We start from the raw sequence: 15650 nt of genomic DNA, 5'->3' as shown, positions 1-15650 counted from the left end.
CGAGTATCTGCTCGACACCTTCGTAGAGTAACATGATTGCGATGTCGTCGGAATCGGGTCCAACGCTGCTGAACCATTTCTGAAGCCTGGACTCGGATGTGTACAGGGCCGAATAAATGGCCTTGATACTAGTACATACACGAACTATTGAGTCTTTGTAGTCAGAGATACTATACGTATGCCATTCACTGTCGCTCGAAGGGTTGTAAGTGTTGCATCACTGCCATAACCAACCTGCGTTCACCATAGTGTCGTCTTAGGAAAGCACATTTCCATGTCTACCTACCATTATGTCTAACCTGTTGTACTCATTATTGGAGCAGGTCCAGGGCTGGGGCAGAGGACCGCTAAGCGTTTTCGCAGGAAAAGGTTGGATGGTGGCTTCTGCGTCTCGAAGCCGTAAAGATCAACTTTTGGACAACGGACACCTCGAGCTTCACGTAGACGTCCCCGACCTAGCTTCGACCGAGAATGTCTTCGACCAAGTCAAAGCCTTTGTTGAGGAAAGCCCGAGTGTGGTAATTTATAATGGTGGGAGCAGTTGAAACGACGAGACTTCCTAGTACACTAACACGAGGCAGGCTTTGCAAGGAGCTTGCACGACGCGAACGACCCACTGTCAACCATAAAAAAGGTCGATGCGAAGCGGGAAATGAATGCCAATATGAACAGTGCCTTGATAGCAGCGTAGCAGGCAGTCCTTGGGTGGAAGGAGATGGGCAAGTCTCCATACAAAACATTCATCTATACAGAAAACCAACTCCCAGTCATGGCCCGACCCTTTGCTCCTATTTTCGGCATGGAAAGTCAGCTGCCGCACTCCTCATCTGGGATCTTTCACTGGCATATAAAGAAGGGTGGAAGTGAGTTGGATCCCTTCTCGCCTCAGGCTGGCAATTGGCTGATACTCAAGATAGGTTCTACTTTACGACGAGAGGCTGTGTCATGGCTCACCTGCACAGTCTCAGATGGACGCTCAAGCGCGAGCACAGCTGCATTGGACGTTGACTGAAAGGCCCGAGCAGGGTCCTTTCTATTTCACATATGTGAAACACAGGGGATATGTCGACTTTCGGGACCTTTATGGACGTTCCACAAAATCATCAGAGGGTTAGGGTCTAGATCAGACGATCGTGATGATAGCGGCGAGCTGCAGATCTAGACTTTGGGGAAGGTGAAGTAGAGGGCACTTTGCATGATCAATAGTAATGCACTATCTCGGCTGTTAATCAAAGCCTTGGGAACTGCTGTACTCGTATTTAGCGGGGAAGAGGAGTAAAATACCAAATAGGCTGTGATGTGCGGTACTTTTCCGTATAAGCGACGAACCACTTCCGGTTAGGCTCACCAAATAGGCCTCTTTTGAACGCCCAAGGACCCGTACGCCCGGTTAGCAGTCGATAGGGAACTATTTATTCAGGCTCTCTAGGTGGCCCAGTCCAAGCCACTTAAGGGCAACTCCTCCCCATCGACGCCCGTGATCTCTTCCCTATCTCGAACCTGCCACACGTGGATCCTGCGTATTTGTTCCTTGCCGTAGTCTCTTTCAGTCGTACTTTCTACCACCTTTGTATTTGCCATCATTCTCCATTCTCACCTCAAGACATTCCAAGGCTCTAGCATGGGATGTCGACGTAAGCCGATGAGCTTTCGAGGGCATGGGTAACAATAGCCAACCACCCAGATTGCGAACCAAGACTGGCTGCCAAGTGTGTACGGGATTCCGATGATAAGAGCGCTTCAACCTGTTCCCTGCTTCTAACATTGATATTCGCAGGCCGTAATCGTAAGAAAAAGTGCGACGAAGCTCGCCCGGAGTGTCTACGATGTAAAACACTTGGACTACGTTGCGAATGGCCGACACCTGGAGACCTCGTGGATCGACGTTGCGCATCGACTCGTCCTCGTCGCTCCGCCTCTCCACAGCAGCACCAGCAGCACGTCGAGCCAGAGCTCACAAGTCTGGAGATCACAACTTCTGCACACCGAGCACTCTTGGATCCTAGAATCAGTCTTTTCTCGGCATCAGCTGCTCATCAAGTACTCAAGCAGGACTTGAAACCAGTCATCTCTCGCCACTTCATCGACATATACTATGGCTTACTGATATTGCCGAACTGTCACCCAGAATACTACTGGGGATGGATAAACGAGATCCAGGAACTCATGGTTCAGCACGAAAGCCTGCAGTATTCGGTCCTCGCGAATGCTGCATCCCACATCCACTTTATAGACGACTCTTCCCAGATGCAAGAGCTCGCCCTGACCTATTATTCGCAGGCGCTAAGGGGCCTTTCAGAGCTCCTGGTGAAGGCGTCTCAGGTGGAAAATCACAACGGCCTGTTGATGTCGGTCATGCTACTCTATCTTCATGGTTGTATGGGTAGGGGCACATACACAGACATACCGCGACACGTCAATGCCGCTATTCGAATCTTAACCCTCCGGCTGTTAGGGAGCCCTAAAGGGATCAGTCGTCCTTTTGATCGATTGGCAGTGGAAAGTGTCCTATACCAGATCTTTCTTGTCACGACAGGCTCATGGTCCAATCCCGTCGAGCTTGACACTCGGTTCGACGCAAAATTCTGGACCCAAGCAGAAAAACTATTGTCTCGATCAACACTATTCCCTAATCGCTCCATGAGTTTCAACAGTCCTGTGCTCGGCATACCTTTTTCTCTCTTCAAACTGGCGTTGTCAATCAGAAGACTCTACCAAGATCCAGTTGGGCCAGACGTACAGACGCTAGACGAACACAAAGCAGAGCTGGAATATTGGGAGTGTGCCCTTCTCTGTGATCAGGATCTCGATGAAATTGGCGTAGATGAAGAGCCCAACTGTGCACCTCAGATCTACAAGGACGCTGCTTTCCTGTACATTCTGAATGCTTCTATGCTACTTGAGCAGCTGGTGCAGGGGCACGATTCGTCTGGTCCACCCCGTGCACATGATGTCAGTAGCTGGCAGCTTGGTAAGGCTCGTGCCATACTTCAAATACACCGCAGAGATGATGAGTGGGCAAGATGCTTCATTGGAAACTGGCCCACTTACACTCTGGGCTTCTTCATGAGTTCTCCCGAGGACATTGATTTGGTACGCAGTGATTTGCGAAGACGATGGAATTTTATGCAATTTGGTCAAATTGGTCGCTTCACGACGGACCTCGAAACTACCTGGACCAAACGTGGGTTTGGGAGGTGATTCGTAGGGCTTTGATTTTGTGCATCAGAAAACTATCTCATCCAATTTGCTCCGACACACCGCACCGTTTTCCAAGCTTTCAGACAGCAGACAGTGTTCCAAAGCCAAATTCACTCTTTAGCCCCTACTCCGACTCACAGACGATTTAGTCTACACCTATTGCAGGCCTGAATCCGACATTGGCGGCATTCAAAGATGTAGTTCGGCAACCTATCGTGACACTCTTCACATCTATGGGATCCTCGAATGTACCTCCAACGAGTATGATTGCAGTTGTGTCTTTCTCTCAACATCTCAGCCGCGTCCTCGACTCTGTTCTCTCGATGCGGATCAGCAGCGTTCATGTTTGGCACGTCGCGGTCGACAAGAACATTCGCTCGTTCAAGTAATCTGTTCTCATCCCACTGCGGACATCTGCAAGTCTTCCAACGCTCACCACAGACGTAGCAGAATTCAGCACCACATGGACAACTATTATGGGTCAGCTGGCCAATTTGCTAATAGAGGATCCTTTTATCTGAACTCACGTCATATGATTACATCCGTAATCTATCTCGATGATTCGTCGGCAGGAGTAACATCGTTGCCATCCATTCTCAGTTGCCGCAGCCAGAACCTCTTGCAGAGTTGTGTCTTCTGGGCAATCTCCTCCATGAGCACCCTCCTTGCAGATGGCGCATGTCATCGTCAAGCACACTTGACAAGTCGCCAAATCACCTTCGATGGAAGCGCTGGGGATGAAAGCCGAACAAGCTCCACGCGAACAATAAGTTCGGTTCTTGGTCCCGAATTCAACCTTGGCCTTCTGGAATTGGTCCTTGAGTTCTTTGGTGAGGAAGATCTGCACGTCGTCGATGTCCATGGGCTGCTTGCAGCAACGAGGAGGGAACAAAGACTCGTCTCGCGTCGATAACTCAAACAGTTCCTGCAGGCAAGTCTTGCAATAGGCGTGTCCACATGCGTTTGTCATGACCTCGAAGTGTTCCTTGCGGTCGTGGCAGGCTTCACATTTTATCTCACGAGACTCAGACCGTCTGGAAGAGGCTTGGGTGGAGCTTTCTGCACGACTTGTGCCGTCCTCGATGTCTGAGACCTCATTAGAAAGACCAGCGATGACGCTCAGAGTTTCGTCATCTTCACACATGTACATTCCGGCGAGTTTTGACAGGAGACTGTCTTTGATTTCTCCAGATTCGGGCTGATCTTGGGTTGTATCCGTGAAGTCGCTTCCGTTCAGGCGCTGTGCCATGATACGATCTCGATGCGCGATTTCTTCTTCTCGGATTGATTCTTCAATCGCCGGACGATCGGCCAGGACTGCGGCGGCAATGCTCCGAGACATGTGTCTGTCGGCGATGAGACTTCGCATGGATTGCAGGTCGGATTCCATCATGGCCAGAGCCTGCTGCGAATCGTCAGGTTCAGTGCCTTCGCGTTGTTTGCCCTTGGCTCTGTCCCGGACGTGTTCCACATCTTCCAGTTGCAACTGCAGGATAAGGTCGGCAGTCTCAAAGTCGAGATCTTGATAGAATGGCAAAAGCCGATTGATTTCAGCCATGGTTCCGGTCTCGGACGAGGACGAGTTTTTGGTACGTGCTAGAGAGAAGTGAGTGAGATGAAAAAACCCGAAATGATTTTGAAAAGGACCTTCTGGATTGTTCATTACCTTGGTGTCTCTTCCTGTACGTTCCCAGATCTGTCAATCAACTCACAAAGAGTACAGATTTCTTGTCAAGAGAGAGGATTTTTCTCATGTATTGAACTCAAGCCATCTATTTGCTAGTAGCAAAGTTCAAACAACACGTCTATTGTTTATCAAGACTGGAGGGCGAAATAGTGAGAAGCCGACACTCCCCTCGCACCATCAAAGTGAGCAAAACACGCAAGTCTGGGACACCCCACCGTCAGTTACAACGTGTATGTGTGTCTTGCGTTGCCTGGGCATGTCACTACTTGGAAGGACCTTGGAGTGTTACTCCATCGACTTGCGCAGTGCTTGGTGGACGACGACGAAAAAGACTATGGACGACAAGGAAGACTATGGATGTTGGAAAGGACTGCAGACGATAAGGAAGGCCATGGACACTGGGAGCAAGCAAACCATGAACTTCTCTTTGAATAGAAGGATTGTATTCGATCGATACAAGGATGACCTCTTTTTCCAACTCGGTTGTCAAGCGTTCTGTATTGTCTAGCAGAACGTCTGTTCGGAGCTAGATGAAATTCATCAAGATTTCTGCCATCACCCATGCATCAGGGCAAACAATCTGTCTCTCAAGGGGCAGAATCTGGTACCAATACAGAAGAAGAAGATCTCGACTCATTTCGCAGGTAAACAATCAAATAGCCTTCTAGGGTTGATTGGGCTGAGATCAACAGCGGGGAATGGCGAGTTTCTGAACCTTTTCGTCTGGTTGATTCTCCGATGATGGGTAACATCCCCCTAAGATTTGGTCGCAGAGCCTGCCAGAGATGTTTTCGTTAACCTGCTGTGAGGGAGAGGTGTCAGCAGTCCTCGCTCTCAAACGGCCTGACTTTGAAGAGCCTCAAAGTATCTTGCCGTCGGCTGCTCAGAATTCTCCTCACCTGAGATTCGTACTTCTGTATTGTCCTCGACGGCTGAGAACGGAAAGCGTTGCAGAGTATAGCGTACAGGTCGGTTGACATGCGTGTGTGGCCATGTCGTCGCGAAAATGACCGCAACCACAGAGCCAGACAGCGTTATCATCATGAATTCCATCCTCACAGGTACCAAACGTGGTACAACGGGGCATCATCATGCCATGCCTTTTCGTGGCGCATGCTCGTTTTGGGTTAATGGCGGCAACGTGCACTGCCATCGGAGGTTCGTTGCATCGTTTTACAAAACGGGTAGCTGCTTTTCCCTCAACGTATATCTGACCAAGAGATCCTGAGATTTTGAGCTCTGAAGCTCCAGCCCCTCTGCTCATCTGCCTTGGGTTCAGAAGAGGCTGAGATGTTTGAGACACACAAATGTGATACTGTGATGCTGTCTAGCGAGAGGTTTGAGGTTGAGTGCCACAAGGCAAATTTTGCATTTGTTCGTTATGTTGGCCGCTCGGGGAGGACTATTCTGTACCTACTTAGGTATGCAAAGGTCCATCTGGGGACAGAGGGAGAGACCGCCTGTGAAATGGGACACAGGCGATGCTCCGAAGCAGCCTTGGGATTCAAAAGAATGACAAGTGATCCATTCCATCTTCTCTCCTTACACACATCGGTTGAGTTTGCGTCAGAAACAAAGAAACTGGAAATCGTCACAATGTTACTCGAACAAAGTGTGGTAGGGATGTTTGACCAAGAAAATTTAGAATTCAGGTACAAGTAGATATCTAGATGCAAGGCTGGGGAACCCTGATCTTCAGGGCCAGAAGCTTGCAATACACAACTTCGTATCCGTACACAGTATTAATACTCGTACATATCCAGACATACAGAGACATGACAAGGCTACCCGTGCATTGTTGTTGGCTTTGCGGCCCAATTAAGGATTTTTCTATCCACAGAAGGCAAAAAAAGAAAAAGAAAAGGGAACGGGAGCGGGATGGCACTTTTGGAGATCCGGGGATTAGTCGCAAGTTTGGCGTCAACAAAAAGCCAGAATGAGGCCCGAGCTTGGATGATACGAGTTAACAATAACAGGAGGATTGTACGGAGTACGGAAGACGCGTAGGAAGGAGATGATGGTGGTGGCGGTGGTGGTGGTGGAGGACGGAATCTCATCTCGCCACCATCAACAACACCCAGTATTATTAGTGCTACAATTCTTACTCGTAACATTCAGGCTTATTAGGCTCACTGTAGGCGAATCTCGTAGGATTCAATGGGCGATGGAATGCCTGTTTCCTCCGAGGCCCTTCTTCTAGTTGGTTGATTAGCGAAGAGAAGAAAACAGCCCTTGGATGGACACACAAGCCCCATCAAAAGACCCATTCATTCCCTTTCCATCATTCCCTGCATAAGAAAAACAAAACTCCGTACTCTGTTTGGAGACGATCCCTGGTCCTTGTGACGCCATAAGGCTCCAAACACAAGCCAGAAGCACCTGAGGCTTTCTTTGATCAATCGTCCTTCTCCTCGTACGAATATGTAGATGTGACCAGCTGAACCAAAAACCTGTCGGCTGATTCAAATTCGAAACGATTTAATCTCCCTCCATTCACTACGTGACCCTCCCTGCTCTTCATCTTGCAGTCTTCCTTTCCTCTCTCTTTCTCTTTTGCTTCAACATCAACAATAACAAGAAACAAAAGAGACATCTTACTCCGTCAACATAAATCCCCAAACCAATGTTCCCATGATCATGTCGCACAACAACAACAACGACGACTACGCTCCCCGTTCTCGTCGAGATCGACCTCGCTACGATCAAGACGCCGCTCCCCTACGATACCCGGAGGCCAACGATTACCATCCGGACACACGCAAATCCGGTGGTGGTGGTGGTGGCGGCGGTGGCTCCCGTCGTCCTCGTTATGAACAGTCTCCCCCTCCTTACACCTCGGAAGATTCACGTAGGCGAAAGGATCTCGACCCTCGAGACACGGACAAGAGGAAGAACAAGTACAGAGATTACCCCGGTGAAAGAGACGATGACTTGAAACCTACAAAGTCCAACACCGCAGCACCGAGACGACACAGCCCACTTGTCGATAACAACAACGACGACGACGATGGAGACAGAGATTCCGGGACGCGTCGTCACCGCGGCGGCGCCGACCCTGACGCTGGCTATGGTCGCTCTCGTGGCTACCGAGCTCCTCTCCCGCGACACGATTCGTACGCGAGTGACGGGGACGACCCGAAGATGATGAGATCCTCGAAACCCAGCAGAAGGAGAGACGATCCCTACGCCGACAACTTTGAGCCAGCTCCACCCCGTCGCGCCCATACACACCGAGAGCCGGATCGGAAGCACCGGGATGACCCTTACCATGACGACCCCCATCCTCCCCGCCGTCGCTACCGCAGCCCGGCAGCCGCAGAGGATAGACATTCCGACCCCGATCGGAGCTATGCGAGACGCCGAAGAGATGATGACCAATATGACGATCGCCGGTACCGTGGTGGCGGTGGTGGCGGTGGAGGCCATTCTCGTCGCGACGATGGGTACGCTTCGGACAGAGGCTACAAACGTTCCGACCGCGACAAGGGCAAGGACCGCTACTACCGTGATCGTGACCGTGATCGCGAACGTGACAGAGACAGAGATCGAGACCGACGACGTTATGATTCCCGCGACAGAAGTCGAGACCGTGACGGTCGAAGCGGCAAGAAGAAAGGATTCTCCTTTGACGACATTGGTGGTCTCGTCGAGCAAGGTCAGAAACACTACAAGACTGTTGCACCGCTTGTCACCAGCATTGCCAAGATGTATCTCGACAACAAGAAATGAAGGCAACAGTGGACAAATGCTTGTGGTCTTTTTCTTTTCGTCTCAATGGCAAAAGACCCGAGGTTTCCAGACGTGCGAGAGAGAGAGAGAGAGAGAGACGGTTCTGGGAGGATCGAAAGGGCGTGGGGATATTTTTGGCGACGATTTCACTCTCATGTGTATTACCACTACCACTACATCTCATCTTTTCTTTCACAGGATTGAGGAGACGACGACGACGACTTTGCGAACCCTTTTGACGATTTGACGCATGAAAGGATGTTTATTATGGATGGGAGCGTGGGATCCTTTTTTTTGGGGGATGTACTCGTATTGCGTGCTAACGAATACGGAATACAATGGATATTTATACCTAGGTATAGAACCATTGTATGGGAACTAAGCTCAATCTTTGAAGATGACGAATTCCACTTTATTACTCTTGTTCAAAAACAATGCTTGGTCTCGTTGAAGTTTGGCGTTTCTTTCAGAGCTCGATCCTATACAGAGTACGGAGTGCCATACGGTGCCAGTCTTTGACCAAGGTACCTCGGGTAGGTACTTGGACACTGACTTTGTCCTCCTTACGGATCCCGAGACATGTCTGGTTGATGCCGTGTATGTAGGTCCTCCGTGATGTACGTGCAATACTCACGTGGCAGTCCAAGGTGCAGAATATTGACTACCTAATCATACGTGGGAGTATCTTTCTCTTCTCTCTCAATTTCCATCTGCCGTTGTCGTCTCCTCTTGCGCCGATCCAATATTCGTAGGAGAAGAAAGTACAAGGCCGTGCAAGACTTGGTGCAAGTTGGCTTCCGTTATGTCATCCATCACTACCGCTACCACCACCACTCTTCGCCATCCGGATCATGATGTAATGTAACTGTAAAAGACGTTCCCATCCTACATACTGTAATAATGACTTGGATACGGAAACCCCTCGATGCACCTTCCCCCTTTGTCGTCGTCGTCGTCGTCATCGTCATCTGGACACTCCCCCCCCTCCCCCCTTTTTCTTTTCATATCCCCGACGTTTCGGCTCCTAGGCCTTTACGGTCTCGAATCCGACGAAGCCGGGCAAGACGGCCCTGATCTCCTTGACGTACAGTGGGATGCCGCCGGCGTAATTGACCTGTTCAAAAGCCTTGCCGGGGACGGTACCACCCATGTAGGTGCTCTTGGTGGTGGGGAGGAGGGTCATGTCACTCAGTTCGTTGATCCTGTCTTTCCACTTCCGACTCGCCTCTTGGGTCGGGTTGATGTACTTGAGGCCCTCCCTGTCGGCGAGCTTGATGGCGTCGCGGATCCAGCGCGCCTGGACCTCGACGCTGCTGGGCCCGTTGCTCAAGAGTGTGGGACCGTGAGGGCCGTCTGGTTCGCACGGTCTCGTCAGTATGAGTAGATCGAAAGAGAAAAAGAGAAGAAGGAAAAGAAAAGGTTTTAGACGAAGCCAGGAAAATTCAAAACTGCCAGCCGGTCAAAAAGTCACAAAAAGTCACTCACATAAATGAAACATGTTGGGATATCCCGAAATCGTCGTCCCGAGGTAGGTGTACGCCGCCTTCTTCCACTCGTCCTTCAGCGTGGTACCATTGATGGACTTGAGGCCCATGTTGGTCATCCCGCCCGTGGTGATGTCGAACCCCGTCGCCAGGGCGATGATGTCGAATTCGTGTTCCTTGCCGTCCGCCGTCCTGATGCCCCTTTCGGTGAACTCGGCGATCGAGTTGCCCGACTTCTCGCCGATGTCGACGATTGTCACGTTGTCCCTGTCCAGGACCTCGTAGTAGTTCTGTTCGAGGCAGGGCCTCTTCACGCCGAACGCGTGCGGCGGCTCCGTGGGGCAGAGAAGCTCCCGCTTCGCCGGGTCCGTGACGCGCGCCGCCTGCTTCTTGCGCCAAAAGTCGTACACGCACCTGTTGGCCTTCATGTCGAACAGGTAGTCCTTGTGGCTGCCGAGCCAGAGGCCGAACCCCTGTTTGGCCCAGAGGGATTCGTACAGGGCCTCGCGCTCCTCGGGCGAGTCCTCGAACGTGTTGCGCTCGGCAAAGTCGTAGGTGAAGCCGGCGAACGTGGACTCGCGCATCCGCAACAGTTCGTCGTACACCGGGTACAGGGCCCGCTGTTCCTCGGCCGTCATGTCCCTCTTGCCCATGGGCAGGGCCAGGTTGGGCGTGCGCTGGAACACGGTGAGGTGCTCGACCTCGGGGCCCCATTCCTGGATGATCTGGACGCCCGACGCGCCGGTCCCGATGACCGCGACCTTCTTGCCGCGGGCGTCGACGCCCTCAGGCGGCCAAAAGGACGAGTGGTGCATCACGCCCTTGAACCGGTCCATGCTGGCGTAGTCGGGGATGTACCTCTTCGCGGCGAACCCGGCGCCGATGATGAGGTACTTGCATCTCGCGTTGCGGCCGTCGGCGGTCTTGATGTTCCACTTTCCCGAGTCCGTGTCGAACTCGGCCGAAGTCACCACGCTGCCAAACGCGCAATCCTTGCTCAGCCCCAGGACCTTGTCACAATGGTCAAAGTATGCTTGGAGCTCGTGCCAGTCCGGGTAGTTGGTCGTCCACGTCCACGTCTTGTACACCTCGGGTATGGAGAGCTGGTATATGGGGACCTCAGAGTCCACACGAGCGCCTGAATTGGTCAGTCATGATGGCTTGTAGAACGCGAGAATACGAGTAGATGAGGTATAGCACCACACAACTCGACACCATCATCTGTCGACACGGCAGGATGCTCTCCTCTCTTGACATAGACGATATCATCAAGGTACTTCATGCTTGAATCTTTCTGGTCCATCTTACTCTTTTCTTTGCTTCATCTCACTTACCGGGATAGCAATTCCATTTCCAGGTTCCTCCAAAGCTGTTTCCTGCTTCGTACAGGACGGTTTTGAAACCTGTTTGGCGCATCAGGTAGAGTAGATATGTTCCCGCAAATCCGGCGCCGACGATCAGGACGTCAACGTCCAGGTTGTCAGCGTACGGTCCATCGGTGCGAGGTCGTTGGGCATACTCGGCAAGATCCCGGTGCAGAATACGCTCGGGGAGCTCTTGTGCGCCAGATGGATCACCCATGATTAGATAACGTCAATGATGATTTCTGAAAAGTAATGCAATCCAATGAATCTGTTAGCGAAGAGTCCCAGGAACATGGATGGGCACAGTCTTATACCTGGTATTCATGGACCCCTCCCAGTCCGGGCGCCAGAAGGCCGGCGAAAAGGATGCACGTACCTACTCCTCATCTGCAAGGGAATGTCATCAGAGCCGGCGGTCTCGTCCAACTTGAAACGATCAACCATCTCCTCATACTGCATGACGAAGAGCGGAACCGAGTCGATGGCGAGAAATGATTTGGGGTGACTGAGTCGAACATCTCCACCTCACCCCCTCAGTACATTGCCCCCAAACCGCTGTGGATTGAAGGAATCCGGGGTAAGCGAACGGACCAAATGATGGATGATAGTCTACCTGGGAAGGTGATTGGAGTTGGCAATGGGCTCTCGCTCCAAGGGACTGGGCGTCCAGGCCGTCTCGTGCAGTATATCTGACTCGAGCTGTCTCGAAAAGTCAACCTCGGATATTCTCCTCATTTGAATACGAGGTCAACTCGGTGCTGTGAAAATAGTTGCATGTCACTTATCAAGACGACCGATGCTGTAGCCATGCGTCGCAGTCAGCTGCAGCACGGCATGTAGCGGTGAACAACAGCTGATGCAGGTATCGACACTGGCACGAGGTGTGTGAACGTGATTTCCAGCAAGGTCTGAATACGAGTATTAATAGCCTTGTGCTCGTCACACCAGAATCCACACCTCGTATTCCTGTTTCGAGATAGGGTTGGTCAAGTTCGAGATCTCTCCCATTCGTTCATTGACTTGTCTATTGATGACAGTGTGCTCCGGAGATACACAGGAGTCGGGCAGATCAGAATCATTGTATACTATGAGGGCTCGCCTCCGGTGCAACAGCCCAAAGTCACGGCTGTGCATGATGTACTCCGTAGTAGTGTTGTTGAGCCGTGAATACCTCAGCTGGCTTGGATTCTTTTGCTGCTTCACGTTAATTTCAAGAACTCCTCCTGCCATTGTCTCTATAATATTGAGCTTGTGCTCGTCGATGACGGTGTCCTCAGACAGTGCGAGTGCCGGTGCTTTGATCAATTGTCCTCAAGCCTATGTCGGCGTCGCCTTTAAGATGACTCTTTATCGACACAAAGATAATGAGAGATTTGGTCAACCTTGCGTCAAGGTCGTCAAATTACGCCTGACGATTTCATGGTAGGTGGGCGAGCTGAGATTGGGACTGGGATTGATAAGCGAGTGAAATTGAACTGACCTTGTCTGATGGGCCCGGGAGTACGAATACTGACTCCATACTTAGCCAGGGTTACGATTTAGGGGTCTTCTAGGCGTGTTGCTGTTGGCTCAAGAGGCGTAGAGCCCGCCATTCCTGGCTCCGGGCGCTTGCAGCAACCTTCAAAAACATCCCCGGGAATGAACCTAGATGGGGATCTCTTAAGCTTCTTGATTAACCGAAGTCAGATCATACACTGGATCTCCGTGTACTTCACATGCGCCTGCAAGACGTATCGCGGTACATCACATCCACCAACTGACTCCCTTCAACACCTACAGCCTCATCAACACTCAAACATCGCCATCGCCATTCTCCTCTTCAGATGACCACCACTGATGTCCCCGATCGTTCCTCATGGCGCGCCGAAAGCGTTCCAGTTCCGATTCGTCTTCATCTGCTACATCTCAGAAACGCGTGGCCTTCGAAATCCCCGCCTCGCTACAACAGCTCTCCACCATTTCACGATCACTAGCGACAAGCACTGATTCCAGCAGGCCAAGTGCCTCTCAAGTTCGCTCACAGCCAGCAGAGCCGCAACCCAGCTCGAGTCCCTCTCAATCCTCCTCTATCGCACTCTCCTCCTTCCCTGTAGCAAGCCGTCCGAACCCTCGCAAGTTCATTATTCACAAGCGATCGCTCCCTGATGCCCAATCCTGGCCTCAGCCTATGACACGACCTCAATCATACAATGCCGATGCTACACCTCCAGCGAGGCTCAAAAACGATTCGAATTCCCCTGCTGTCGTTTCCGTCAGCGAAGGCACACCAGCTGCCGTAGCACCGGCACATCATCTACAACTCAATGCGAACAATGCAGTCTCGAAAGCGGCCCCTGCACCAGAGCCGGCTCTCAAGCCAGGCGAGGCACCATCTTTGACGACCCATCCTAATCTGATTGCGTCCTTAATCGCACAGAAGAGGGCCGAAAATGAGGCAATGGGCTTCCGAGAAAAATGGGCAAAATTGCAAGCCGAGTACAAGAAGTCCAAATCTGCCCCGAAATCCACTCCATCAAAGACTGCCTCGAAGTCCCCTTCATCAAAGACAAAGTCCACTCCCTCAAAGTCTGCCTCGAAGTCCTCTACATCAAAGACCGCCTCAAAGTCTCCCACGGCATCATCAGGACCTCGATCGTCGCGAGCGAGCGCCCCTGATACGGCCGTGCCTAATTCGGACGTAGTCGTAGCTAACAGAGTGTCTGCGCCTGCCACAGGAAATTCCAAGAAGAGAAAAGCTACAAGAGATTCTACAAAAGGATTGCTGACCGGGGATATGAAAAAGGCAAACCCTACAGGAGATCCAAGAAAGCAAAAGGGAGTCCATGCACGGCAATCGACAGAGTCTGAATCCTTGCTCGGCTCTCCAGTTCCCTCTCAGGTGGCAGATGTGCTTGAGAAGCCTGCGCATAATGTCGGCCGCAAGGGCACATCTCAATCAGTGTCCGCCTCTAGCAGACCCTCGACGAATAATACACCGATCCTACAGAATCGCGAACATCAGAGGCCGCTGCCAACGGCACCTGCCCCTACACAAATCCATGCATCGACGGAGCATGCATCGATCCCTTTCTTGCTGTCGGAAAACACCTTTGGGGACCAGTCACACAGTCGATCCCAGAACCCCATGAGCCAAATCGGTCAGGTTCCTCCTTACAGCAACTCACCAGATGTCGTGCAACAGCATGCATATGCCAGGGCTTCAATATCTAGACAAAACTCCCAATCCCAACTGAAAGCATATGGCTCTCAGGCTCAACTTTCCTCACAGACACCGGTGATGGGATCTAACGCGTATTTCGCTCGATCTCCCTCTATGTCTGGGTATTACAAGATGGACATGCAAGGCAATTTTTACAATTCGGACCCCAGCCCAACCACCCAAGCCGGTACGAACAGATTCGATGCGGCTGAGGTCTATGGCCGGTCTTCGACGCCGATGGGCATGACTTATTCCGGACACCTTGGACATAATCCAAACGCATACATGGTCAATATGCCCCGTCCAACAGGAACACTGCCTTCTTATGGTGCCCCCATGGCTCCCACGACAGAACAACCCAAGATGCAGTCTTCGAATACTAATATGATGATGAGAGCTGGCGATCTGGTAGCTGGTACCAATACGAAGTTCAATGGTTCCACGAATGACGGATTTGTTGTCCCAAAGAGATTCTAGGAAGCACTTTCTTTTATTGTTGGTCCTATGAGAGAGATGTCTAGAGACTTGCGGGTCTTAGATCGGCTCACACGATACAGTCAGAACTGAGACCCTTTTTGACGAAGCTGAATGCTAGCGCAGACAAATATTGATGGATATTGGAGTTGAGCAAATTGTATTTCACACGCGCATTGGCGGTCAGCGATGGCGTTTCCGGGGGTTTATTTTGTTTTGACACATCCAGGTCCCCATGCCTTGTACATTCTCGGGAGGAAAGATAGGGAGAGGAAATGCTGTTAGCGTTCATTGCGATTTGTTAGCGGCTGAGTTCTCAACACTACAAAGATGGTAGTGGATACATGGCCACACAGAAACCCCGTACCCATGAACGGATGGCGATATGTAGAGTTCAAGTATTTGAGGCGCGCAAAGCACTATTGTGTATTAGAGAGACGGAGTAGAAGTACCTAGGTACTCACTACGACGACCAAGCTTTTGACAAGCATAAGATATGCACGATTCGTGGT

At 51.2% G+C, this 15650-nt stretch overlaps 6 protein-coding genes across 6 annotated transcripts; 4 read left to right on the top strand and 2 right to left on the bottom strand.

The window, feature by feature from the left end:
• Window positions 1–290: 290 nt before the first annotated feature.
• Window positions 291–691, top strand: PV06_10699 (uncharacterized protein; the record flags this gene model as incomplete). The annotated part of the gene is made up of 2 exons (XM_016412272.1): window positions 291–531; window positions 582–691. The coding sequence occupies 2 exons, from the start codon at window positions 291–293 to the stop codon at window positions 689–691; spliced, it is 351 nt and encodes a 116-aa protein (XP_016257286.1).
• A 78-nt stretch (window positions 692–769) lies between these two features.
• Window positions 770–3201, top strand: PV06_10698 (uncharacterized protein; the record flags this gene model as incomplete). Its single annotated transcript, XM_016412271.1, has 2 exons — window positions 770–863; window positions 1778–3201. The coding sequence occupies 2 exons, from the start codon at window positions 770–772 to the stop codon at window positions 3199–3201; spliced, it is 1518 nt and encodes a 505-aa protein (XP_016257285.1).
• Window positions 3202–3246: 45 nt separating this feature from the next.
• Window positions 3247–4759, bottom strand: PV06_10697 (uncharacterized protein; the record flags this gene model as incomplete). Its single annotated transcript, XM_016412270.1, has 2 exons — window positions 3247–3672; window positions 3729–4759. 2 exons carry the CDS (start codon window positions 4757–4759, stop codon window positions 3336–3338), a joined length of 1368 nt encoding a protein of 455 aa, XP_016257284.1. The 3' UTR covers window positions 3247–3335.
• Window positions 4760–7297: 2538 nt separating this feature from the next.
• On the top strand, window positions 7298–9139 carry PV06_10696 (uncharacterized protein). The gene has a single exon (XM_016412269.1). It carries the CDS (start codon window positions 7520–7522, stop codon window positions 8615–8617), a length of 1098 nt encoding a protein of 365 aa, XP_016257283.1. The 5' UTR covers window positions 7298–7519; the 3' UTR covers window positions 8618–9139.
• A 488-nt stretch (window positions 9140–9627) lies between these two features.
• PV06_10695 (uncharacterized protein) lies at window positions 9628–11682 on the bottom strand (the record flags this gene model as incomplete). The annotated part of the gene is made up of 3 exons (XM_016412268.1): window positions 9628–9970; window positions 10103–11239; window positions 11436–11682. 3 exons carry the CDS (start codon window positions 11680–11682, stop codon window positions 9642–9644), a joined length of 1713 nt encoding a protein of 570 aa, XP_016257282.1. The 3' UTR covers window positions 9628–9641.
• Window positions 11683–13182: 1500 nt separating this feature from the next.
• On the top strand, window positions 13183–15626 carry PV06_10694 (uncharacterized protein). The gene has a single exon (XM_016412267.1). The coding sequence runs from the start codon at window positions 13321–13323 to the stop codon at window positions 15139–15141; it is 1821 nt and encodes a 606-aa protein (XP_016257281.1). The 5' UTR covers window positions 13183–13320; the 3' UTR covers window positions 15142–15626.
• The last annotated feature ends 24 nt before the right edge of the window (window positions 15627–15650 follow it).

This window comes from Exophiala oligosperma (genome assembly GCF_000835515.1).
Source record: "Exophiala oligosperma strain CBS 72588 unplaced genomic scaffold supercont1.15, whole genome shotgun sequence".
Classification (NCBI taxonomy): domain Eukaryota; kingdom Fungi; phylum Ascomycota; class Eurotiomycetes; order Chaetothyriales; family Herpotrichiellaceae; genus Exophiala; species Exophiala oligosperma.
Note: the sequence above shows the minus strand (reverse complement) of the source record. Positions and strands in the feature narration are given on the sequence as shown.